General features: G+C 53.7%; 2 protein-coding genes across 2 annotated transcripts; one reads left to right on the top strand and one right to left on the bottom strand.

The window, feature by feature from the left end:
- The first annotated feature begins 432 nt into the window (after positions 1–432).
- Positions 433–9,079, top strand: EIF2D (eukaryotic translation initiation factor 2D). Its single transcript, XM_026036133.1, has 15 exons — positions 433–519; positions 1,269–1,459; positions 2,199–2,282; positions 4,243–4,333; positions 4,621–4,728; positions 5,172–5,452; positions 6,031–6,148; positions 6,501–6,546; positions 6,830–6,933; positions 7,112–7,270; positions 7,572–7,661; positions 7,767–7,862; positions 8,377–8,497; positions 8,593–8,767; positions 8,867–9,079. Exons 1-15 carry the CDS (start codon positions 464–466, stop codon positions 8,935–8,937), a joined length of 1,791 nt encoding a protein of 596 aa, XP_025891918.1. The 5' UTR covers positions 433–463; the 3' UTR covers positions 8,938–9,079.
- A 2,513-nt stretch (positions 9,080–11,592) lies between these two features.
- RASSF5 (Ras association domain family member 5) lies at positions 11,593–19,501 on the bottom strand. The gene is made up of 5 exons (XM_026036126.1): positions 19,382–19,501; positions 14,977–15,090; positions 13,600–13,897; positions 12,870–12,985; positions 11,593–12,005 (listed from the first exon to the last, which is right to left on the bottom strand). Exons 1-5 carry the CDS (start codon positions 19,499–19,501, stop codon positions 11,853–11,855), a joined length of 801 nt encoding a protein of 266 aa, XP_025891911.1. The 3' UTR covers positions 11,593–11,852.
- Between the last annotated feature and the right edge of the window lie 6,932 nt (positions 19,502–26,433).

The raw sequence follows: 26,433 nt of genomic DNA, 5'->3' as shown, positions 1-26,433 counted from the left end.
CCCTCCCGGCGCATGCGCGGCGGCGCCCGCCTGGCCGTTACGTCACGGTGGAGGCGGGGTTACGTCAACGGGGGTGAGGCTTGGTGGGTGGAGGCGTGGTTTGTGGGGAGGGGGTGGGGCTTGGCGAGTGGAAGGCGGGGCTTGTTGCGTGGAGGCGGGGCTTCGTGGAAGGGCGGGGCTTGGTGGGCGGAGGCGGGGCTTGGTGAGCGAGCGGTGCGTGGCGGCCCCCCCGCAACTGACAGGAAACCTGTTTGTAAAAAATATATTAAAATGACAAAAATAATAATAACAAAAATGCCACCGAGCGCCCTGGTCGGGGTGTGGCCGCGCTCAGGGCTTGGTTCCCCGTCCCCCCCTCGCCGCGGCGGGCCGGGCCGGGCCGCGCGGGCGGGGCGGCGGTTTCCAGCCGGACGCTTTGCGGCGGCGAGCGCGGCATGGCGGCGCCCGCGGCCTGAGTGGCGCCATGTTCGCCAAGGCGCTCCGGGTGCGGGCCAGCTCCGCCGTCAAGGGCTCGGACCGGTGAGTGCCCCGCGGACGGGCCCCGGGCCGGCCCCGCGCCGCCAGCTCCCGGCGGCCTCCCGCGAACCCGGCGGGGTTTGGGCGCAGATCGTTGGAATTCGGCCCATCCCGGTGCAGAACGGCCGGGTTTGGGCGCACATCGTTGGAATTCGGCCCATCCCGGTGCAGAAATGGCCAGAGCGGGGCCCAGACCCCCCTCGTGTCCCCAGCGAGCAGGGTCCGCGCGGGGGGAGCACAGGGACAGGCCGCCACCATGGAGCACGGCGGCTTCTCCCCCTGTCATGACACGATATTGTCATGACACTGCTATTCTAACCACAACATGCTCAGAATTTTTAAAATTAGATAATTCGATCCCCCCCTTTTGTTTTTGGGGCTTGGCGGCGCGGCCATAATTGACCTGGCTTTTAAGTGACTTTGAGGTCAAGGCCGAGGTTTTCGGGGCCGGCCCGGTTTGAGCGCAGGTTTTCGGGGCAGGTTTTGCAGTTGGGGACAAACCAGCCGCGACGGCGACAGCGGCCAGGAGCGGGCGCGGAGGGGCGGAGAGCGGGACAAGCCCGTTCCGCCCCGTGTTCTCCCAGTTCCTGACTCTTTCATGTGTAAACCCAGGCACAAACGCTTCAAACTGCCTTTTGTGGAGGAGAAAACACAAATGGGAATCTCACGAATAGCCGGAAAGCAGTAACTGGTGGTTATTTTAAGAGGCGGTCTGCACGGCTCTGTAACCCGTCTGTGATTTGTCTTCGCAGGAGGAAACTACGAGCCGAGGTTGCAGCAGCTTTTCCTGACCTCAGTCCTGAACAACTCGCAGAGTTTATTCCAAACAAAGAGGAGCTTAACGTCATCAAAATATACAGTCACAAAGGCGAGGCCGTTACTGTTTATACAAACAGCAAGAATCCAATTCTGTTTGAAGTTGAAAAAGCTCTGTATCCAACAGGTACGGGGCGTGGACTAAAGCAATTCTCCCTCCCTCTTTCCCTGTTGGACACCAACCCTTTCCCCAGAGTGCTGCTCGCGTTTTAACTGCGTGTATGTCTCCCATCACTATAGCATCTTCACAGTCTATAAGGTATTTATGTTCCCAACATCTGTGTAAGTCCAGCAGGGCTTCTGGATTCCTTGTGCTAGAAGGAAACCAAGATGCTGAGAGGTGACAGGGTCCAAGAATGTCTGCTCTAGCATAGAAAGTGGGAAACGAGCCCTGTGAGTCATAGGTTAGTGGTGTCCAAGCCCCTTTTCCCTTTTTGTCCAGTAACTGCAAGCTGTAATTCCTAGAAGCATGATGTTCACTTCTAGGCATCCTTGGAATTAGGCAACAAATTGCTCTGGTACTCTCTGCTCTTCCTCTCTTTCCTTCCCCCAACACACCCAGCAATTCTTCCCTTAGTAGTACAGCTTAAAGTGTCCGTGATTTAAGAAAAATAACACAAAAAAAAAGGCTATAATACATTCTTTACAAGAATCCACAGAAGCTTAAATTCACTGGCAATTTTTCTCCTTCATGTATACTAATTATTATAGGGTTGTGCTAACTTCAGATTTCTTGATTACTTGAGTGGCAGAAGAATATTTAATTGTGATTAGTCCTACACTGGTTAGTCTTAGAGATGACCAGAAGCAACAGCTAGAGAAGTTTTTGGTGATGCATCTTTACATTTGGTTCTGTTTTGGGACAGTGTATACTCTGTGGGCCTTTCCGGATCTTCTCCCTGCTTTTGCAACATGGCCCCCAGTGCTACAGAAACTGGCAGGAGGAGCAGGTAGGAGAACTAAAACTTTGTTATGTTGCACGGTGAAAAAGCACTTGCCTTTGGAAATCCGTATTGCACAACACAGCTTTTGTGATGCTCTCTCTCCCAGAGGCAAAAATGTACTTGAAACAACTAACAAAAAAGGTTCATTTTTCACAGATTAATTCCTGCTGATCTCCCAGAGGGAATATAAATTAGCAGTAGGTAAGTTTGTGAATGAAACAAAGTAGGTCAAGGTTTTTAAATGTGTTCCTGTGTTCTGAGAGACTCTGATTTGGAAATCTCTTCCCAGGGTGTGAATTAGAGTAGGAACTCTGAACTGGGGCACTAAACTACTTGTGTCATTGGTCTGTTTATTATAACTTATCTTGGGCAGCTGAAATTCATCTACTCCTAGCCCTTTCCCTGTCAATTCAGAGGTGAGCTGGTTTATTCTGTGGATAATAAGTGACTTGACATTGGAACCTATGTGGTCTTAAATCACTACAAAGTACATTGTGGATTATACAGGTGAGGTTGGATTTGAATTCCTGGATTACTAGCTCTACAATTTAGTTATGGATCAACACTAATAGGAAAGCCTATTTTCTGGAGGCTGCTTTGGATGCAGTTCAGACTCATGATAGTCAGGCTTTTATCAACTGAAATTGCAGAACTGCTCAACCAGAAGCAGATTAAATTCCAGCCATTGTGGCCTGCGTCCGTAAATGGACGTGTACGTGTAGAAAGAGATGTCTTTCTTTCCATTACACAGTATCTAAAGTGCAAGTACTCGAATCCCTCTGCTCATTTTGTTTGCTTCTAGCAAAATAAAGCATTTGAATGCGTAGATACGATAAACATCTGAGCAAGCCCTGCTGCTGGCTTGTACTGACCTATTTTCTGAGGAGGGGACAACAAAAATGGAAAAAAGGGAAGGACTAATGGGAGAAGGAGGTTGATGAAAGAAACCAGGGCTGCTGGTCATTCATCTCCCGTAGCAACCTCTGCGAAGATGCAAAGATAAGGAGCTGGCTACTGAGACAATGGCCAGCAGAGGCCCAGAGGAGCAAGGAAAAGCACCAGTTCCCAGCCCTGCAGCGCAGGGAAGGCGAATGGAATTAGGAGAGCACTACCTTAAAAAGAGGAATTGCAAGGCTGTGCTGCTCCCCGCTATCTGTTCTGTTAATTCAAGTACCTACTGCCTGCCTTGGTTATTTAAATACTTACCCTGATATGCTGAGGGCTTCAAGTGGTTTCTGTCCTTAGAGATGGGGTCTCTGGTTGCAGTTGCAGACGTCTTTCTAGATTTGCTGGAAGCGGTTGTCGTAACAAGTGGAAGGGAAAAATACTGTTGACTGTTTAAGTATGCACATTAAAATCCACGCTAAGAGAAAAGAAGTGAGATACTCTCAAAACCAAATTGCAGAACACAGATCTCTCCATGAAACTGCAAACTGCAGACAGTTGTAGCTGCTCTGAGGGAGGTCAGATGCTCTTAATGTAACTCAGTGATAATGTGATGTTCTGCATTAGGCATAGAAAGGCAAGAAATGCCTAATGCAGAACATGACATTGTCCTGTCCTGTCACATTATCCTGTCCTTCACTCACGTGTCCGTCTGTTCATCCCAGTTTTGGAAAGCAGAAGGAAGCACACAGTGAGTTGTGCTGTTTCCATGCAGCTTAGCAAGGGGGTGCTTAAGGCTGTTTCTTCCTGCCAGGCGAGGACTGAGCACACTTGGCTCTTCTGCTGTGCTTGGGGACGCGCTCAGCACCCTCCTGAATCAGACCCCTTGCTCCAGCAGCCTGGAGACAGGGACTCTTACCTTCCTGGCAGCAACGGGGGGTGTGCTGAGCTATTAAAACGCTTGTATTTTTGCCGAGTAGCAGGAGGGATAGTGGCCGAATCTCTCTTTGCTTTTACAAATTTACAAATTTCTCATTTACAAATGCTCGTTAGAGACGCGTGCGCTGTGTTCTTTCCCCAGATCTGATGCTGCCAGGGGTTGCAGTGCCATCTTCTGGCTTCCCTCGTGTCGAGCGGGGCACGCTCTGTGCCGTCACCCTCTTGGGAAACAGGTACTTGGGAAGCTCCTTATTCATGTGCTTTTCCCAGAAACCGATAACGAAAGGAAAGTATTTTTTAAAGGCGGACCCTGGGGATTTTGAGGAAATAAAGGCAAGCCTATTCCCTTGCATTTAACGCAGTTTGGAGCTAGACAGGGGGGCAAATTCTGCAGAAAAAGAGAAGAATTCAGTTAAGTTTCTCTGTAAAAATAGCTTTATCTTGGCTGTGTATCACACGGTTTGTCCAAGAAGCACAGGATATTGCAGTGCCCTGCTATGATGCTCTCTTCTTTCCCCAGAGCTCCAGTAGCAGTTGGAGTTGCCAATATGTCCACCACGGAGATGCTTGCTGCTGGAATGAAAGGGAAGGGGTTTGCTATATTGCATACTTACATGGATTATCTCTGGTAGGTGCATTTCCAGCTGTACCTGTAAAATGCTTATAAAAAGTAATTCGCTTGATTTAGTTTCTTCAACTTGAATCTAATCCTCATGGATATGAAGACAACACATCCCTGGTATGTTGATATCGGAATATCTGCCTGTTCTCTTTAAACACGCACTCTGAAATAATTTTGCTTAAAAAGCGTCAACTTTGCCAGTCTTAACAAAAGAAATGAGTCATTCTACATTTCAGTTTAACTAGTTTGCTCAGTTTTAGCTTGGATTCATGGAGGAAAATAACAGATTTTGGAGGAAGGTGAAATAAAAGACAGTTTTATAGTTTTTAGAATGCAGAAAATTCATGCAGCTGCACATGTCCTTTATCAGAGGACATTTATTTATTGCCCCATGGGTTTACAAGCAGTATACAGAAAGCTATTTTGTGCCTTTTTTCTTCCTTTTTTAGGGAATTAGGTGACAAATCTTCTCCTCCTACCTTAGCTCCTTCGGTAGCAGATCCTGCTGTAAAGGAGAGTGCTGAAGATGAGGAAGAGCAGGAGCCCGTGATCAGCTGCACGGCTGACCCGTTGCAGCAGGTGGGCATTGCAGATCTGAGCCTGAAGGAGCAAGATGGTTGTGCAAGAGTGATGGGAAAAGAAGAACTCAATGAGAACGGAGCTCCAGAAAGACCTGGAGATGACAGTGCAGAGGTTCAGCAGGAAGCTGAGGACAGCAGGACCCCACAAGGTATTTTTGCAGACACACAGAACCACATTACAGCTCTGCTGTTTTCTGAAGCTCATGTCCATGATCCAGATTACTGTGTATTACAGGCAGCTCCTTGTAAGAGCAGAGGTTACTACTGTGGTCAGGAAACCTCTTTTTAAAACAATAAATATTGCAAAGTATTGCAAGGCATAAATATTTAGCCGCGATACAAGATATTTTTTATATGGATCCATTTACTTATACAGCCCCTCTTCTGCATCATTTTAATCCCTGGAAGACATTTTTTATCATAATGGTAATTTTACAGTCCAGAGGGTTAACCTACTTGAGGTTTGATCACTGTAACTTTATGTGCAAAAAATCCAGGAATAAGACTGCCCCAAATGTGGAAGACATCAAAATTGGGTGAGAATGTGCAATTTTTGTCTCCCAGTCTTATTCTGTAAATCTTGGACATAGAGCTTAAAGAGGTATTTGACAACTTAGTAAGAGATAGAAATCAAAAATGAAAACTCTGAAAGTAACCTGAAGTTTATGGTTCTTGAGAACACTTCCTTGTCCTTAGGGATACTTACTATACTTTTTCCTTCCTGCAGAGCAAATGGATGCATTATTTAGCCAGTGCTTTTTTCATGCTTTAAAATGCAAAGTAAAGAAGTCAGATCTCCCTCTACTGACCAGCACATTCCTACGCAGCCATATGTTCTCATGCTGGTATGTGGTAAGAAGATTATCTTTGTATAGTGTTTTTGTCTTTGAAAATGTGAAGTAAGCATGTGATACTTGGGATGAAGTTTTTGACTCAAAAGTTAAAAATCAGTTCTTATCTAAGGCTAAAAATCAGTTCTTATCTAAGGCTAAGATTTTGCTCACTCTCAGTATTGGATGCAAGAACATCAACACTAGTTTCATTTATCCTAGTCTACCTATCAGCTTTTTGAATTAAGTCTTTTTCTGTGATTCATGTTTCTGCTGTTCAGAAAATTTTAGCAGAAGTAGCAAGATATAAGAAGAAATGTAGGGCAACCACTAACTAAATAACTTTAAAAAAAAACTCTATCCATAGCCCTGCTGGACAACAGCTGGACATAAAGAAATCAAGCTATAAGAAGGTGAGATTTCTCTCTCCTTTTATTTTCGCCTTTTTTCTTTTTTTTTTTTTTTTTTTGGTCATTAACTGAAATAAAAAATGGAAGGAGAGTAAGAGCTTCAAGTGAAAGCTTACATGATAGAGGCATCAACCATGGCTTAGCAAGTGCTCTTTACAGAAGCTGCTGGCAGGGAGGGAGAGCTGCCTTATTTATTTGTTTTCTAACTTAGTGGGCCTTTAAAAACACAAGAAATGGATTTTTTATGCCTAGTTCTCTCCACATTTATGCTTGTTCCTTCATTCAGTTCTCCAAATTCCTGCAATGTATGCAGCATCAGAAGGTCTTGCAAGTGAAGGAGCTGAGCAAAGGTGTGGAGAGCATTGTGGAAGTGGACTGGAAACATCCAGAGTAAGTAGAAAATTATAATCTTTAAAAAGGTCATTAGCCTTCGAAAGGAGGGAGAGGAATCGGGTATTTCTATAGCTCTAGTATCTGTACTGTGCTTGAACTCCCTTTCTAAATAGCTCAGTGAAATGGAAGTTAGAAATTTCATTCCTTTCACACCACCAAGTAATTATTGTTTCAGCATTAAGGCATTTACAGTACCCGAAGGATTTTCTTCGGCCACTGCTGCCCAAGAGAGCAAGACTGAAGACAGAGGACAATCTTACCATGCTCCTGAAATCATACCGCTCTATGGGGTCTCGGCAAAAATGACCCCACTCTTCCAGGAATCTGGACACAGGTGAGCATTTGAAAAGCAAGATAAAACCATGGTGAAGCAGAGGCCACCAGACCCATTGCCACCACTGCCACCTTTGCAAGTTGGTTAGTCTGCAGCGGGAGAGCCCTGTGACCCCACCAGGAAGAGAAATAGCAATCAGGAAGGTTTTCAAGAGGGTACCTGGGTGATTAGAAGAACTCATTTGCCTCATTGAGCTGTTGCTACTCAATGTGGTAGGGGTAATTGCTCTCTTCTCTCTACCTAGCGAGTCTAGCTAACATCTGTTTCTTAATGTAGTAATTAGGTTACTTTTCTCTTCTAGAAAAGGCAGCATCCTGTCAAGCAGTGAGGTGAGAAACATCATCATTAACTATGTGAAGGCTAATGAGCTGGTCGATGAAACAAACAAAAAGTAAGTAGATGTGACAGTTGTCCTACCTTGTTTCCACAGGAGATGTTGATGGTGGAGGAGAAAAATGAACTTGTTTGTGCCTAATGCACTGCTTTTCTGTTGCAGCTTTGTAAAGGTGAATGCCATTTTGTGTGACTGCCTGTTAGATAAATCAGAACAAGATGAAATCACAAACCTTAAATGGGATGACCTCCTGAGCAGGTGACTTTTCCAGTGTACTCTTTTAAATTACATTGATTTATTGCATGTAATTCAAAGACGCATATTATCAGAACTGTGGAAGATGTAACTTCCTATGGGTAAAATAAAAGTACCTTCATATTTATTGATATTCGAGCTGACTACTAAAGTTGCTATTCCTCTTTACCATTTAAAAAAGATTCAAAAAGGAGCGTAGCTTTTGCTGGATGTTAAACTGATGTTGCTTCATTGGCCTGAGCAATGGTCTGAACAATATTTAACTCATTAAAGATGGTTTTCATCTACAAGAATCAAATTGTAAAATCTTACCAGTAATGATCTAAGCTAGACTTTTTCCAGTCAGTATATTAGTATTGTTTTTTAAATCAGTCCCTTTCAATACTAAGATACAGGCCTTGCGTGATATCATCATGCATCTAGATTCTTCTTACACCCCATTAGTATCTGGGCTTTCACATAAAAACCTGTAAGAGAAGTGAAAAGCAGGTAACATCCCATATAAACTTTCTTTCAGATGTTTTGAACGACTGCAGCCCTTATACCAGGTGACATTTTTTGGACAAGAACCCATTGTGAGGAAAGGAAACATTGAGCCCATCAGCATAACCATAGCGCAGAGATCCTCAAATAAGAAGGTAAAGACAAAATTTAAACGGTAAATTTTGAGCTTGCTTTTCTGAGTTGAGCAACGTACAGCGGTGACATTGGAGATGATTATTACAACCTGCAGGTGACAGTTATCAAGAACCTTGAGCTCTATGGTCTAGACCCACAGTGTGTTGCCAACATCCTGCAACAGAGGGTACAGGCCAGCGCCACGATCACCCCAGTACCAGGAACAAAAGACAGAGTTCAGGTGCAGATCCAAGGCAATCAAATCCACCATCTGGCCAAGATGCTGCTAGGTAGGTTTCTTCTGGAACCAGGCCAGGACTGCTTATAGCAAGGTTACTTCTTAAACTCTAAATATTTACCTGAAATGAACTCTTTTCTTTATATTGCAGAAGAATACCAGCTACCTCGGAAATATATTCAAGGCCTTGAGAAGGCGCCAAAGCCTGGCCGGAAGAAGTAGGAGAAAAACCTAGTGTAATCAGATGTCATTATTTATAAAAGTGTTGTGCCTACAGATCAAGGATAATATGGTCCCATTCGTGCAAAGATGAGTCGTGGACTTTTTGTAATGTCTGGAATTAATCCCATTAATAATATTGCTCTAGCTGCCCATTTTTCATAAAAAATAAAAGACTGGGGGAAAAAAAGTAGCATTGTCGTTGTATTCACTTCTAGAATGGATTTCTGATTTAGGCTTAATACATGGAAGTACCACAGGAGGGCGCCAGATAAATAAGTTACATGAGATTCCTTTAATTACCGACAGTTTTATTATCTTTATCTCTTACATTGTGCATATGAACAAGTAATTTCAGACCCTTCAAAAAAGCTGCAAGTGAGACATTTTTTAAAAATGCCATAGAATTACTAGGGAGTAGTAAAAATAAATTACAGCATTGCAAAAATGCATTTCACTTTGCCATAGAAGCTTTGCTATTCCATTCTATACACATTATTTTACATGTTTTACAGGAAAAATAAATTCACACGAACTAGGCAACACGCACCATACTAACCAAAGGCACTGCCAACAGCATTTTGCGCTTAAGGAAAGGGGGCAACACTCCTATCCTAGACTTGTGCCTTGGCACAGGCCAACTGACTGTTGAGATTTTGAGTTTCAAGGCTACCTATTCTTCAAATGCCCCAGATCTTGAAAAAACAAACCCAAAAGAAAGAGCCCTCCCCCTTGGCAGGAGGTTTTCAGCAGCATTCACGGTAATTGCATAAGAAGCCATGCCTTCTGCAAACTGTCCAAGACATGCTGGGTTCTAGGGAGGGAAACACCAAAACTCTGGTAGAAAACAACAGCGAAAAAGAAACCCTTACAAGTTTTAGCCAGAAAACTGAGGAGTTTAAAAACAAGCTTCTGGGTCTGGCTTCTCAGAACCAATGGCAGTTTTTGCAGTGTTCTTCCTCTTGAGTGAATACAAGTATTTATACAGTGCTTTCGAGACCCAAAGCGCTAGATGAATGTGATTTAAATTACTCCACAAGTGCACGGTGAAGTAATAAGTATTCTTACCAGAGGGCAAACGGGCCCAAAGCATGACAAATGACTGCTCTTTTTGGGCTGCTGCCACCTTGCTGAAGGTCATCGGGGTGGAGACGAGCGCCCCGCGGGGAGGCGCGGGCCCTTCCACAGCCCTTCCTGCACCACTGGCTAGAGCCCGAGCTCGAGCTCAGCTCGCAGCACGTGGCCTCTGTACAAAGCGAGGGGCTCCACGGGATGCAGTTGCTCTCTCAGGCTAATAAACAAAAATTACAAACAACTCAAGTATAAATCTGAAAAAAAATATCCCGAACAGTCACCTTGAAGGACAGAGGAGCCAGTTCGTTGTCCCTCCGTGGATAAGAGCGGCCTCATCCCAATAGTACTTGAGGTCCTGGGGTGTCAGGGAGTGACGAGGCCTGTAGACCTCAGCCCGGTTGCATCTTCCTCCTTAGCCCAAATGTAAAGTTTTTACACTTAAGGAAAAAGAGAAAAAAAAAAAAAAAACGAAAAAAAAAAGGCACTGAGGTAAATTTTAGACTCTTCCAAGTCGTCTGTCCTGCCCAGGAGCCTGTTCCCTCCTTTCCGTTTCACGCAGGTGAAACCACGGCAGTCCCTAGGGCGAGTTCCAGGAGCCTGGGGCCACCGGAACCGCTGCGCCAGCTGCGGCCGAGCGCGGCTCGTTCCCACGCTCCCTCCTGCCGCTACACGTTGCCGTGACCCGCGTCCACAGCGGGAGGAGCTGCTTGTTTTGCTCCCCTCGCTCCAAGCCCCGCACCTGGGAATGCAGCAAGGGATCCAGGGGATCGAGCGGGATCCGCTCCGGGCGGCACCGGCAGAGCCAGGCTCCGAACAGGGATGGGGACAGCACCACGAGGAGAGGTACCAAGAGGACACGCAGTCTAAGAGGGCACCAGGAGGAGAGAGAGGCCAGGAGCTCCCAGCCTCTTCCCAGTGCTCCCCAGCCCGTGCACAGCACAGGAGCAACTGGACCTGTGAAAAGCCGGGGGTTCCTGGTTCGTCTTAGCTCTGCATTGCTAAATGGTTGCTATCAAAGCATTTTACTACATTCCAACCATCATCTTCGACACTTTTCAAACAGAATTAAAACACTGGTCCCAATTGCTACGGAGTAGGAAACTGGTAAAACATAGGCTTGCTAAGCTAAGCAACGGGAATATTTGCTTTAATTTGCCTTCAAAGCTATTCTTTTTTTTTTTTTTCAAATTAAGAAGCTAATTAGAGTAAAAGATGACTTTTCTTCGCTAGATTTCAGTAATACTTAGTCAAAGACCGTCGTGACGCTGCAGCCGCCGTGGCATCGTGACCGTACGTGTCACTTGGCCGTGCCCCGGAGCCTGTTGGGCGCCGGCTGCAGCTGCAGCACCCACGTGGGTGGGTGCAGCCACCTCCTGCACCTCGTCCGCTGCTTCCTGCGCTCCGCTTGCGAAACGGGAGGCCACAAACACGCGTCTGCGGAGCCGGCACCGGCCACGCGAGCGGCCCGACACCAGCAGCCAGGAGCTGTTCCTGTTGCGTTTGACATTCGGCATTTCCGTGACGTTTCTTCACCCTGTGGGTCAGGGCAAACCCCAGAGCTAACCAGCAGTTAACTGGTTAAGCAGTTAACTGGGTAAGCGTTGCTTTGCTGAGGGCCCCCTGGTTAAGACGAGCTCCTCGTTCTTTGCTGGGTCTGGTCCTGAGACAAGAGGTTTCAGAAGAAGAAAACACAGTACGTTCACTGTAGGGTTCCTATGTGCCAGTCCGTAACGGGAGGATGAGGAGGGGCAGTGAGTGACCACGAGAATGTGTCCTGAGAAGTGTCTTTTCGTTTTGAAAACAGTACCTAGCTTAGTCTGATTCTGCACGCGCCTCCTGAGCAGTTATCCGGGCTTGCCTCCTGCTTCCTTCAAGGTCTGCTGCAGCCTCTGCTTGAACTTCTCGTACTTCCTTTGCACTTGCTGGATTTTGTCCTTTTCTTCTTTGTCCAGTATCATTAGGAAGTTCTGGAGCTCCGGGATGGAGAACGCGTCCCACTGCAGCCACAGCAAAAAGAGAGGCATTGGACTTTGTTACGTCTTGGTTAGCCCTGACTCCACGGAGACGAACGTTAACAGACATTTAAACACGTATCTGATGTGCAGGTAGCCTGGCTGAAGGTGCTAACAGGTCACAACACACAGGACCATCGTGGTGCGGAGCCCCTGAGCCCACAGTCCTACCAGGAATCTATTTCCACTGCAAGAGGTAGCCCCATTCCCCAAAGCAATCGAAACATATATCAAATAATTGACCTAGCACCTCTGGCAAAGAGGTCCACTCGGATCCGGAGGGAGGATTCCCATGAGAATGGGAATGTCCTGACCCTGGCATTGGTCACGACGTGGAGCCCGTCTGCGACTAGGGGCTGGCCGAGAGTTTGTCACCTGGATGGCCCCAGCTTCTATTTAAATTAGCAGCTTAGTTAGAGCAGTATTTAGCTAATCTAATTAGTGAGGATTAACTTTGGGTCTGTGGCTTGGTTCCGTAAATAGGTTATGGTTTGGGCACCAAAACTGACTTCAGTGACTTCATAACTCAGGTTTCATTCCTTACAAATCATCATAATTTATGAGCAATAAGTGGTCCAAACATTTCTCACAAAGTTAAGTCCACACAAAGCTAAGTCCAAGCAGTTCATTCAGTAGATAAAAATAATAATTTTATTGAGAAGCCAGTATCACACTCAGTATTTAAGATGGTAAAAATCACCACCGGACGGAGGGAACCGGCCCACATGCTGCCCTGTCAGCTCATGCTGCCCCTACCGTAAATGTCACAGGTCCGTTCAACATTGCCGCGTGTTGGGGTGAAGCTGTGAACATTCATGTGAAAGCCAAAGGAAAGGGCCACAGACTTACCTCAACTTCCCCAGTTTCGTTTTCCTTCAGCACGAAACTGAGAACATCTGTGTTGGGGCCAGCGAGCAGCCGGAGGTACAGGGGATACTCGGTCAGAGGGAGCTTCTGGAGGAGAACTGCAAGGGGGAGAAGACATCCCCAGGGAGGGGGCTGCAACCCCATCTTGGAAACTCATAATTCCCCATCAACCTCAAGAAAACATGGGAGCAGCACCACATTTTGTAGAGACCAGGCCATTTATTCATCCAAAACACAGACGCCGCCTGCCTGGTGCAACACCATGAGCCCTAGGCCGGACACTTTGACACCAACGTTCCCTGTGAGAAAATTTGCCAGCCTCATCCTCACTGAACAACACACTCAAGGTTCACGTTAGCAGAACAGAGCCTGCTTTGAGGGAAAATACAGGCAGATGACTCGTAATTAAAGCATTGGCTTGAACCACTGGATATCTGGTGCTTTTCTCCATCACAGACACCCTGCTCTAGCACGGGTAGCACACCTAATTTTCTAATTCCAGCTTCACAGATGCACAACAGAAGTCTACGTCCACCACCATTTGTCTGTAATGCTTTTTAGCCCATGGCAGGAGAGGAGAGGACTTAAGGGGGCTCCACTAGGGAGCCCACTGTTTCTGCAACACAAAATAGAGAGCAGAACTCATTGGCTGAAGGAAAGCTGGCCCAAGGAAAACCATTCCACATTTGCAGCTCTAAGGGCACCAACTCACCTTGCCCATCTTTCCGCATCTCCTTGAAAAGTGCAAACTTCTGGGGGTTATCCACCACCATGAACTTCTTGAGGAGCCCCTGGATGACCTCGCTCACCGTGGTGGTGCTGCTGATGTGCAGCTGCTTGATGGCATCCAGCGGCAAGTAGAAGGACGTCCTCTTGTCCGTCATGTCAGCCAGGTTCACCTCCCTGAGGGCATCGTAAATGGACTGCGGCCGGATCCCCGCCGGGACCGTCACGGGACGCCGCAGCTTCAGGTGCACCTTGATGAAGCCCGTGTAGGTTCCATCATCGTTCTAGAGCAAAGAAAAGCAGAGTCACAAGCCAGGGCATTTCCAGGTTCATGGTCGCATTTTCACCATCATGAGGGACCTTCTGGTCTCCTAACATGATGCTTCAGCCCGCGGCATGACGGCAGCAGAACTTTCCACTGTGCTTAGTGCACTGCTAGGAGGCTGAGGGCTCCTTATTAATCATGTAAATGCAACCAGCAATTTAGGTTAGTCACTGCTGAATTTTTCCTGTTTCTTTCTACTCCACAATGACTCATCTCTTCCTCGCATCTGCCCTATCTTGCCTTATTTAAAATTGATCTTGCTACAAGTTGGTTGAGTTGAAAAATGCTATAAGGTAATTGGGAGCTGCCCTTAAACGCAGATTGCAAAGCCCTGTGCGGGGCTTGGTGCTGGCGCTCAGCCGGAGCTCCTCACCGTATTCCTGAAGTTTTTGAGTCCCTCCCACCTGCATGCAATAAACCAGCGCTCAGGGCAGCCTGTCTCGCAGGAGACCCCTTTTCCTGTCCCCCAGCACTGCAAAACCAAGGGAAACCTCTGGCTCTTCGCAGGCATTTCGTGGTGCAGAGCCCGGCGCAGCTGCCCAGCGAGGGCACACGAAGGGCTCCCAGGTCCCCACATGATGTTTTTGCTAAGCTTAAATAAAACCCAAGAACATGGGGTCCAAATCACCCCTAAGTTAGTGGGTCCTAAAAATCAAGGGCTTGAGACACCCCAGCACAATTCACTGCAGAGTGCTCAGAAAGAGAATTGTTTTAAGTAAGGTTTGCTTGACTCTGGCTTGATTTCAGATGTTATCGAGCAGCAGGAAGTTACGTAACTGCTGCTCTTACAACTCCTAAAAATGGTTTCGCTCTGAAAATAAAAAGCTTTTCCCTGGCTCTGCACAGCCTGGAGATGTGCAGCTGAAGGAGGACAGAGGCACGGACCGGCTATTCCAAGCGTGTTAGACTAATGCAGAACAAAGCCTGGGAAGGAGCTGGGCAGGACCGAGTGGCACAAGGAGCTGCGGGCGCTCCTGCCTTGGCACGTTCACGGGCTGGATGGTTCCCGGCCCAAAGGAACTAGCAGCAGGAACCTACCAGCTTCATGAGCAGGCAGTTGGTCACCTTGGCGTTGTACTTCTCGATCTTCTGCTTGATCTCCTGCGGCGTTAGAGGGGCCCGTTGTTCTTCTTCCAAGGTTTTCGCTACATTCTGGAACAAGAGACAGGCCTTGTTGGACAACAGGGCATCTCTCTGGCCCTCCTGATGCCTCGGAAATACAGGGACAGGGACTAGGTAGGGTTCGGAGGCAGCAGATGTGGTATGGGGAACACGGGATACAGCAGGGAAAGCGTCCCGACCCTCAAACCTATTTTCAAAAACCTGCTGCCCAGTCATCGTCTGCCCCTGCAAAGCGTTCCCACGCGCCGTGCAAGGAGGCAAACCCCACGCGCTATCTGGAGCGGCCGCAGGCTGCCACGCGAGGACCCCCCTCCCGAACCTGGGAACCGCTTCCCGCGGCTCCACCCACGCAGGACCTTGCCCGAATCCCTCCCCAGAGCGCCGCCGGCTCTTGCCCCAGGCCTGGCGACCCGCGCTGCGGAGCCGGGGCGGCCGGCGCGCGGACGCGGGGCAGAGCGGCGGCTCCGCTCACTGCGGCTCCGCTCCGGAGCCTCCGCCGAATTCCCCTTGGGAGGCAGAACCGCGGCTGGCGCCGGGGGGGCAGCGCAGGGCTCCCACGTGACGAGGGGGACACTTGGGCACAGGGGACCCCAGGACATGGGGGGACACGAGGGAGCGGCGGGGGGCTCAGGAGCCCCCAGCTCAAGCCCCTGTGGGTGATTTTCCGCAGAGAACAGGTTCAGCGCAGTCCGAGACGGAAGCGGGAGCTGAGCTCCCACTCGCCACACGGGCAGCGATTGCAGCAGCCCACGGACACCCCAAAAACACAACGCCAGCACCCTGGATAACAGCACCCGCTCGCCTGCAAAATGAACCTGCCGAGGGGCTGCTGGCCTCCGATCCGCACCTCCCGGGAGCAAATCCACATCCATAAGAGGGCTAAGGAAATCTACGTGCAGTAACGAAACAGCGGGAGCTAAATGAAGCCCAAAGCCCCGGGAGGGCAGCACGGCCCAGCCAGGGCTCCCTGCGGCAACGGGCAGTGCAAGGACGGGGCTGCGCAAGGACGGGGCTGCCCTGCTCCCCGCCGGCCCCTGGCACCTCTTTTTCCCCATTTTTGATGCATAGAAAAATCAGTAAAACTCAAGCTCTGCAAAAACAGCAGAGGAAAATGAGGCCACTGGCCCAAGCTCTGCCCAGAGCACAAGGCTCTGGACAACAGGTTGCTCCTTCCCTGGCCCCGTTCAAGTGCCATTGCAAGAGAAACGCTGCGTTACGAGCACCTGACAGCGACGGCGCTCAACAGCCATTTTGTGCTCTCCAGGGGTCATTTTACAAGTCATCTTGCATCTGGTGGGGAATTAATTTGCTTTTATTAACTTGTTGGTGCTGGTGGCAGCTGGCTGAACCGTTTCCATTGCAGAAAACACTTTACGGTGTGTGGGGAGCAAGCACCTGGGCCAGGAACTGAAGGAAACCTCTCACTTTGCCCCCTCTGTGGCCCTGCTGCTTGCCTGCAGCTCAGCTCCTTCCTGCTCTCGCGCCCGCCCCGGGCTGGGGGTGCAGGTTTCTGGTGCAGAATGTGCAACAGGGCCGAGGGCAGAAAAACAGAAGCTCTAACCCATGCGCGGTTGCCACATTTCCTGTTTTACGGGGACAGGATGAAACACGCCGAGAGCAAAACAGCGCGCGGGGCCTCCCTGCGCGCGCCCCGGGACCTGGCTCCCATGCGGCAAACGCAACGGCCCTACAAGCGGATTTGCAAGTTTGCAGGAAGGAGGGACGTGGTCCAGCCTGGGGGCAGCCTCGGAAACGCCTCCCTGTCCTGGGAATGAAGTCCCACGTATTTCACTCCCGTCAGACGGTTCAAATCTGGGGCTGTGCTCGCTTTGGGGCTGGGAGGAAAGGGCAGAGCAGCCTTAAGAGAAGGGGAAGAGCATCATGGCTGCGTTGCAAAGAGGCGGCAGGCAAGTGGAACTGGTCTCCGCGCCTTGATTTCCATGGAGATTTCACTTGGAAACAGCTTTTCCTGCCGCACCTCCACTCAAAAGCGCCTCATGGGAGGCGGGAGGGATGTTGCACCATGGAGCATCCCTGGCTGGGAGCACCGGCCCCATCTCCACAGTATGGCCAGGGTGCTGCCGACCCTCTGCCCCAACCAGGCTGGGAGCAGAGACAACTAGGAAGATTCCCATTCCCCTTGATCCAAACCCAAACAACACGGGAACCTCAATGGAGAGCAGCACGCAGGTCTGCTGTGTGCTCCTGGATCCCTTTGCTCTGCTTCCATGCGCACCAGGAGCTCCCATTAGCTGCCCACGCTGCTCCCAAGGGCAAAGCAGGAGGGGAATCTGGAAAAACATCCACCAGGCTACAAACCGGCTCCTGCGGATGAGCGGAGCCCCTGGCAGCGCTGACCTCCATAAACCTCCCTGCGTGCTGCTGTGCCCTGGCGAAGCAGGACCCTGTGCTGGGTCACGTTGCCCGACGCGCGGCGCACGGTGATGCTCTTTGCACATCCCCACCAGGGTAATCCTGCGTATTCGCCATAAAACAGCACAGATGCTGCACAGAACAGCCGGCGCATCCTTAAGCCCGTGCTTCATTCAGTTAAAAATCAATGAGATGTTCCAGGCAAGTCCTCCCGCTCGCTCCGCATCGTCACTGGGAAGCGCCGCTGGCTCCAACGCAGCCCATGGGCTCCGTGCGGGAGGAGGGGACCTGCCAGGACAGCACCTGGGCATTCCTGGTCCTCCCAGGATGGAGACCCCATCCCAAGAACCCCCTGGCAGCCCCGGGGGCTCCTGCCTTGGAGACCCTAAGCGGGCAGGGGCTGCAGAGCAGGCGGCGCTCGCTGACCCGGTCCCCGCGTGGACCCCGCGCATCCCCGGCACCTGGCGCCATGGCAACGCCCATCGCCATGGCAAACACCTCCGCAGCACTTAGCGGCTCTCCGCTTTTTTTAGCCGGAGAGACGGGAGCTGCCGGGGATGCTGCAGGGCCCGGTGCGCTCCTCGCACGCGTGCGACGGTGCCACGGGGCAAACCTCCACATCCTCTGAACCGCCTCCTCCTGGGGCCATCCCGGCACGGCCGGGAGACCCCCAGGATGCTCCCTGGGGCCTGGGGCCACCAGGGGCCTTTGCCACCAAGCGCAGCACGGAGAAACATCCTCATGAGCCACCCAGCCAGCCAAGCCCTGCTGTTTTCCGTGCCTTTTTGGGTGGGAAAAACTCCTTGCACTTTGCATGCTGGTCATGGGGGTGCTCGTTGGTGCATGTCCACAACGGACAGCCCGAGCACCCCGTGCACGACCACGAGCAGGTTGTCCAGCGAGCGGCTGCGATGCCAAAGTGCTGCAGGCCTGCGGGAAGAGGTGACTGCGGAAAAGGGGAGCAAAACGTGTGGTTTTCCCTGCCCCCGAGAAGAGGCCCCGCGTCCTGCGCAGGTGGCCACGGGCCAGCCCGGGGTGCCCATGCACGGAGCCCCGGGGATGCTCCAGGATGCTCGGGGTGGCCGGAGCGGGGGGGCCGTGTGGCACCTTGCACCATGTCCCGCAGCTCCCCCATGCATGATTCATCCAGTGACATTTAAAGGCAGCAGGACGCGCTGGTTATTCATAGCGAGCGGGAGCTGGTGCCTGACAGGGAATACCCCACGTTAAACCCGAGCGAACATTTCTTGCACATATATGTACATATACATGGTGGGTTTTGGAGGCTCTGCCCAGCCCTGCAGCCTCGTTTCGGCAGCCTCTCCCCCCAGGGCAAGCCCGGGTGCCCAACGGGGCCAACTCGGGCGCTCTCGGGCCGCGGTGCCCGACCAGGTTGCTGCTCCCGGTGCCTCTGCCCTCCGCTTCCGCAATGGCTCCGGCTCCCCTCCTGCCCCTGCTCCCGGCGTTGGCCACTCCGGGGAGGCCGTTCCAGAGCAACCCTCAGCAGCACCACGCAGGGACACTGGGAATGCCACGCAGGGACACCCGGCATTGCCCGTCCCGCGGCACCGGCGGCTCCGCGATGGGCGCCCGCCCCGGCGCCGCATCCGCCACCATGTTGAGGTGCCACACGCGGCCTTCGCCCCGGGCTTCCCCATCACGAGCAGCGCCGTCTGCAGCCCCCAACACCCCCAGCCCGTGTGGGGGGACAACTGCCCCCTAAAACCCCGGGGGAAATAAACCATGGAGCGACTCCGGGTGCTCCTTGGGGCAGGGGGGACAACCTGGTTCTCGCGGGGTGCAGGGCTGGGGACACACGCAGCGGGGAGGCAGCTTGTGCTGCGCCCTGCGTGCTGCAAAGGCAGCACCCGCGGGTGCCCGCGCCCCAGCACGGCCGTCCCCAGGGTCCCCCGGTGTCCCCAAGGTCCCCGCGCTGCGGAGCCGTTACCTTGGCGGGGCTTTTGCCGGGTGCGCTGCGGAAGAAGGAGGTTTTGGCGGTGAAGAAGCAATCCTCGAGGTCTTCATCCAGGCTGCAGTAGCCGCTGCTCATGCTGCTGCCGATGGTCATGGGAGGCGCGGGGGCCGCGGGCGGGCGGGCGCCGGCGCTGCCGCCTCCTCTCACATCCTGCGCTCAGCGGCGCCGGCTGCGCCTGTGCGCCCGGGCGCGCGGAGCCGGGTAACCCTTCCCTGCCTGCGCGGCACGGAGCGCCCCGCGGGAGCCGCGCTCGGGCCTCCGCCTGCCCTCGCCGCGCGCCCGCCCGCTTCCTCCTGCTCCCGGCAGCCTCCGGAGCCGCCCGGCGCAGAGCTCCGGCACCCACGTGCCCTGCATGGCTCCTGCTGCGGGCACCGGGAGCTGCTCATCCCGGCGCGGGAGCATCGTGCATCCCGGCCCCGCTCCGCCGCATTCCTGTGCGCTGCAGGACACAAGTGCAGCCAGGGTGCGCGGCTGGCACGAAACCTGCTGCTTGGCTCCACAAACCCCTCGGCACTGCAGGAACCCCATGCACGGGAAATGCCCAGGGCCACCCTTTGCTGCAGGATGGATTTGCCCCCACACACCAAATAAACTCAGTTGTAAGAAGCTCCTTGTCTATGTCCTATGATCTATGGAGACACTTCCCAGTCAGGGCTACGTTTTCCCTCTCCGTTTCCCTCGCTCCATTTTGCAGGATCTCTTGCCAATGGGGCCCAACCCAACGCCCGCATGAGGTGCAGGAAAGCCAAAACGGGCCCCAATTTGCAGCCCTATTTATCCTGCTTTGCAGCACACACTCTCATTTCCCAAAGCTCATTACAGCCACCAGGATTGTTTTAACCCTGGGTAATTTTTCAACATTCACAACATGTTGCTCAACTGCCGCCAACGCTGCAGCGAGACCTGTTGGAATCACATAGGAGAGGAAGAGCAAACAGAGCTGGAAAACTTCATGCCACCAAATGAACCCAAGCAGTACCCATGGTCCAAACGCTTCCAAAGATCCACGCAGAGAAGCATCATAGAAGAAGCATCAAGAAGGACCATAGACGTGATGGAGAGCCACAAAACCTGCACTCTGCTCCTTGCAAAGCATCCATCCCCGGCTCCATCCCTGGCATGACGGCACCGTCGCATCCAGCATCTTCCTCACAAAGCGGAGCAGCTGGGGCTCCTTGCCCCAAATCCACCCGATAACCCTGAGCCAAAAGCGGAGCCTGGACCCAGCCCGGGGAGACTAATCTGGCACCCAGATGTAAAACACTCTTAAGTACTTTACTGGATCAAAGCCCAAAATATTAATGCCTAGCGTTACATGGTAACAGCACTTAAGTGTGTGATACTAAATTAGCTATTTCTCTGATGTCTCTAGTTTGCTTACATTTGATAACGCTATTTATTGACTTCCAACTATTCCAGCTATTAATTTAAGTTCCTGCATTTCCTTTGCTCCCCGGTGCGGTCCGGCACCCTGCACGTCTCACCCTGCAGCACCGATACCTTTTCCCTTCATCTTTCCTTTCCATGAGGCCCAAACTGCTCGGCCAACAGAGAAAAACCACCAGAACGTGGCTGTGCTCAGGTTCAGATCAAGTGAATTGGAATATCCAGCCTTTCCTCCCAGATCCAGGTGACTTTTCCCAACCCAAGCAACAAAGCCTTTCCAGTTTTGCCGAGGAGAAGCCCAAGGACATTTGAAGGAGCTGCAGACAAATGCACACGTGGCTTCATTCGCACTGTGGTGGAGGTAATTTAGTGCATAACCTATAAGAAAGCAAATCCTGAGCAGCTCCTGGGTCTGAGCACTGCAGCGCACACCCGGGGCCATCACTACCGATGGCACTGTGCTCTTGTCCAAAACCTTTTCCAGGTCCGGCCAATTCCAGCACCAAGTGCCCAGTCTGGTTGACACGGCAGAGCGGCCAGTCTTGTCTCCGTGGTGTTTTAAGGGAACAACCTTACAGGGGAACAAACCTGCTGGAGAAATCCCCGCCGCATCCCTAGTGTCACTGCACCAAAAGAGCAGCATCAAGGCTAGAGCCCAAACCCTGCGTATTTGGGTAAGCGCATTTTCCGTGCGGATCAGACCACGAACCTGCCCGGGGACTTTTTGCTGCTGACGTGGGCAGGAGGAGCCGCTCGGCGGCCCTGCTCCCGGCGGCCGCCCTGCTCCCCCCAGTGCCGCCCCGCGGGAAAACACCCGTTTTTGACAAGCGGGAGCGATTTCGGGGCCACGCAGCAGCGAACGCGCGTGGCAGCGGCGCCCTGCGGCGCTTTGCCGGGCGCTTCCCGACGGGAGCGGGACCCCGCGGCGAGGTTCCTACCTGGCCGAGGCGGCGCGCGAGGCTGCTGTCGGGCGAGAGCGGGCTGGGCGGCTGTCCCGGGCGGCGGCAGTGCAGCTGCACGAGGCTCCGGCATCCCGCGTGGCACGTGTAGCCGCAGTCTGCGGGGAGACACAGCGTGGGCGCCGGGGCCGCGGCGCCCGCATCGCTCCCCGGCACGGGGAAGCCTCTGCGTCTTGCACGCGGACACACAGAATAAGGCAGGGGTTCAATGGTCAGCAAGGCGTTAAGTGAGCAGGTCGCCGAGGTGAGCGCAGGTTGCTGGGAGAGATTGATGGATCCACTCCCAGATCCTGACAAAATAAGGGGAAAACCAGGAGAGAGCAGGGCCCGAGCACCAGCCCAACCACCTCCGAGTGCAGCTGTGTCCCGACCGGCACCGGGATTTGCACAATTCCCCTCGCTGCTCCGCTTAGCGCTGGCTGTTCCCGGCTCCGCAATTCCACTTTTCCAGAGCCTCTTGGCTGGCACAACCACCCCCTCCTGCTTTCGTGCCCCGATGATGCTTTTAATCTTTAACCACCAGAGAAACAGAGTGCGATTTACTTTGAAACTATCCCAAATTCCAGAGCAGTCATTGAACCAGGGGAAAAAAAAATCCTAAAAGCAAAGCAAGATTCGCTGAAGCCAGGGCCAGGACTGGGACTTGTCCTGAGCCTCCAGCTGGGCTCCCAGCCCCAAAACTGCTGGGGCAAAAGGAAATTCTGGGATGTGGCTGCAGAAGCAGCGTGGCCAGAGCATCGCGCAGCCCACAACAGGCAGCGGTGCCGGATTAGGGCCATTAGGGCCAGACATTTCATGCTGGATTAACGCGTGACACCTCCTTAGTCACCGGCACCTATTAGCGGAGCTAATCGCCCGGTATCTGGTGGGGGACACTAATTTTAGAAGCCGAGCGCGGCAGCAGGATGCGGCCACGCGACGGGCTCGCCCGGAGCCACCGCAGCAGGATGCCGCCAAGAGCGCTGGAAATGCCATTTCTTAAACCCCATTAATTAAACAAACCCCAATATCCCTAGGCAGCAACATTCTCCTGAGGGGTCTGAAGCCCTCGGGGCTCCTCCAGCGGGAATCCTGGTTCCGCTGGACTCGGCTTCTTTGGCTCCTCAGAGCAAAATGCTCTAACGTGGCTCTGCGGCTTGTCCTGGTTTTGGAGCACGCGTGAAATCCAAGGGCTCCTCTCAATTCCTTCCAAGCTAAACTGACATTCCCACAGGAAGCCTCCCGCTGCAAGGCCCCTTTTCCATGGCAGGAACCGAGACGGGTTGGCAGGTAGGGCCCTGGGGCTCAAATCCCGGCCACATCCCGGAGCGGAGCCCCGCGGAGCAGAACCCGCGGAGCAGCCGCACTCGAGCACCCACCTGCGCCGCCCGGCCGCGCTTTAGCCCTGCGGAAATGCCCGAAGATTTTACGGAGCCTCCTGGCCACGAGCCCCAGGCAAGCGGCCGCCTCGGCGCCGCCGTCGCTCATGGTGCCTGCGCCGCCGGCATCCCCGCCGGAGCCCTTTCCCGTGCCGGGATAACGCCCCGACGCCGCCCGTTCGCGGCCCGCTGCGGTTCCCGGGAGCTGGGAGGGGGTTTCTTTTGGAATGACAAGGCAAGAGCTTGGGGTTGTGCATCCCTGCGCCTGCTCCGGCGGCCCTGGGAAACTTTCTATTTCTGGGGCTTTTTGCTTGATAAGATAAAGCAGCGACGGAAGCGATTAGAGGGGGCGAGTGCGCGGGAGCACCGCGCGCCAGGGGGGCTTGTGGCCAGACCCTCTTCACGTGGCTGCTTTTCCCTGTGCCCTTCCAAAGCTTAAAAAGTCTGCAAAATTTAATCACATGCTAAATATAAGGAATATTCCACGATTCATTAGATTATCCAGCACTCCAAAGAGTTTTCCAGGTTGCAAGATTGATGCTATTGGTCTTTCGTGAGGCACAAACATCACCCAAACAGCAAGCCTGAAATCTGTGACATTATAGTGATATAACCCTAAACTACCCCAAAGCTGCCCCAAACCCCCTCTGCTTGCACGTCTTCATACGCTCTTCATAGGCTTTCCAGCATCCTGCACGAGACCCGTGGCCTGCTTGCATGGGGAATAACAGGCTAAAAGTCATCCCACTCGCCTCACACCCCAGCCAGCGCCGCAGGGAGCCCGTTCAGCCGCTCCGGAGCGGGCATCGTCCCTTGGCCCTGCTGCCCCAAGCCCTGGCAGCACCCGGCACTTCGCACCTGCCCCGACGGACTCGCCTGGAGTGGGGAAGAGGAGGTGGGAGGAAGAAGCCCCAGACTAACCTGTGCGGCACAACCCGGAGCGTCTCTCCATGAATCCTGCCCGGGCCCCGCTGCTAAAAGCGGCGCGAAACGCAGCGCCGAGGAGCCGGGAGCTGCTCCGGGCGCATCCGAGCACCGTCACGGCCGGGGCAGCTCCGGCCGTGGGATGCGCCCGGCGTCTGCGCGGCATCCGGCAGTGCCCGGGAAGTTGCCCCGGCTCTTCCCGCACCCAGCACGGCGGATCCGGCGCCCTCAGCTCTGCTGAGCCGAGTGGAGACGCCAGCGAGGTGACAGGGACGGCGGAAACGCTGGGTGTCCCGCAGCGGGCACCTGCGGCACGCGCCCAGCGCCCGGCCTCCCCAGCGCCCCTGCGCCCGCCGGGGATCCTTATCAGAGCAAGCATCGACCAGAGAACCAGTCGCGCCAGAAGCGCAGCGAGCTCCGGGGAGAAGCGGCGCGCGCTCAGCCGGCTCCTCCCTAGGCAAGGGGATCCCCACCGGGCCAGGATTCGAGCACGGGCTGAATTCAGGTGGTGCTTTGCTGAACCACGTCCACAACACGAGGTTTAGGGACCGGCCACTGAGGCCACCGTGAGACCTCCCTGCAGAGCAGCTCCTGCCACTGCCGAGGAGGCGGCTCCGGGCTCCAGCTCCGAGCAGGACGGAGCGTCACAGGACGGGCGGAAACGGGAGCGGTGAGCACAGGCGAGGCTCTTCAATACGTTTTTGTGATTTGCACCACGAGGTGCCCAGCACGAGCGTGAGTCACTGGAATGGCACCCTCGGGCAAAGCCCGCCCCGACAGCCACGTTCCTGGAAGCGCCGTCGCCTCCAGAGCTGCCTTCCCACTGCAGAAGGGGCCACGAGGCTGCTCCGGAGATATTCCTGGAAGGATCGCCTCATCCCACAGGACAAAGGGGAATCTGGCAGCAGGGATTCCGGTGCACTTCTGCTTCCCACCAAAGCCGTGGGGCCAAAACCCACTCCGGGCTCAGCAGCAGCTCCAGCCCCTTCCTCTTTCCTGGTGTCCACGGCACCGCACAGGGAAGTCAGCGACCGCCCCCATCCCGACGGCACCAGCCCTGGCCAGACCCTGTGCAAATACGAACGGGCAGAAGGGCACAAGTGAAACCAAAGCAAGCGCCGCTCTCAGCAAAACTCCGTGGTCGTGTGGGGAATTTGGGGGAATTTTGGAGGCAGAACTGTTCCCTGAACCTAAGCAATTCTCCTTGGAAAGTAAAAGCATAATAGAGGATTTTTTTTTTGCTAGTTATACTGAAAGAAAACTTTAAGAAGTCCTGCCAGGGGAGAAGTCCCACCAAGCAGCTACTCCTAGCAGCACCGCAGACCTCGATGCATCAGTGTTTTAGATGGGAATTTTCAAGGCGAGCACTGGGGCTGGAACCCAAGCGCCGTTTGCAGCGTCGGGAGCTGCCGGTCCCCACGTGCTCCCAGCTCACGTTGCGCCGCCGGCCGAGTGACAATTAACGGCGGCCAGGGCTAAAGCCTTAATGCGACGCAGCGCGGCCATCTGGCGCTGCCCCCCGACCATTCGGGGCTCCCGTCCCGGGCGAGCTCCCCTGCTTGCTGCAGCTGCCGGCCGGGACGAGGCGGAGCACAGACAGGTTCATTAGCGGGATTAATTGCCCTAGAAAACTGGGAGCCCTTCCTGAGCGAGGGGAACATCAATCACCTGTGCAGAGCGTGGATGAAGTGTGCGAGCAACACGAGCGAAACCGCTGCCCTGGTGCGGCCGGGCAGGGACAGCAGGGTGTGGGGGGGCAAAAAAGGGGTGGCCAAAGTGTGGGACAGCCAGGTAGGGAGCAGGCAGGGTGCGGGACAGGGTGCCAAGGGCCAGGCGGGGTGCAGGAAAGGGCACGGGACACTGGCAGGGTGCAGGACAGCAGTGTGGGGAGGACAGGAAGTGCCAAACAAGGTGCAGAAAAAGGTGCAGGAGGGCAGCGCTGGGCGAGATGCAGGCGGCAGGAACAGGAGCAGAGGAAGGTCCTGGGAGAAGGTGGGGCGCAGGACCCGCTGCAGGACGCACCGGGTGTGGGGGCAGACGCAGCACAGGATGGTGGCACCAGGCAAGACACAGGGTGCGGGGCAGCGGTGTGGAGGGGACACAGGTACAAAGCAGGGTGCAGGGGAAGGTGCGGGGTGCAGGTAGGTGCAGGACAGCGGTGTGGGGGGACACGGGTACCGAGCAGCGCTCAGGGGAAGGTGCAGGACAGCGGTGCTGGGAGGACCCGAGCAGGGCGCAGGGGAGGGTGCGGGGTGCGGCAGGGTGCGGGCCCGCGGGGTCACTCACAGTCGCAGCGCAGCGCGCGCTCCCGCACGGCCGCCGCGCACACGTCGCACCAGCCGCTGCGCGGGGGCCGCGGCGCGAAGCGGTGTCCGCGCCCGCGCTCCGCCGCCTCCCG

The sequence above is a fragment of the Nothoprocta perdicaria genome, unplaced genomic scaffold, assembly GCF_003342845.1.
Source record: "Nothoprocta perdicaria isolate Ctin4 unplaced genomic scaffold, notPer1 scaffold_170, whole genome shotgun sequence".
Taxonomy (NCBI): Eukaryota; Metazoa; Chordata; class Aves; order Tinamiformes; family Tinamidae; genus Nothoprocta; species Nothoprocta perdicaria.
This window is presented reverse-complemented; position numbering and strand designations above follow the sequence as displayed.

Coding starts and splice junctions, on each gene's coding strand:
- RASSF5 (XM_026036126.1), bottom strand. CDS start 19,501: ATGACCATCGGCAGCAGCATGAGCAGCGGCTACTGCAGCCTGGATGAA. Junction 15,091..19,381: donor CCGGCAAAAGCCCCGCCAAG/GTAACGGCTCCG, acceptor CTCTTGTTCCAG/AATGTAGCGAAAACCTTGGA. Junction 12,986..13,599: donor GATGCGGAAAGATGGGCAAG/GTGAGTTGGTGC, acceptor TCCCCCTTGCAG/TTCTCCTCCAGAAGCTCCCT.
- EIF2D (XM_026036133.1), top strand. CDS start 464: ATGTTCGCCAAGGCGCTCCGGGTGCGGGCCAGCTCCGCCGTCAAGGGC. Junction 6,149..6,500: donor AGCCATATGTTCTCATGCTG/GTATGTGGTAAG, acceptor CTCTATCCATAG/CCCTGCTGGACAACAGCTGG. Junction 7,863..8,376: donor TGGGATGACCTCCTGAGCAG/GTGACTTTTCCA, acceptor ACTTTCTTTCAG/ATGTTTTGAACGACTGCAGC.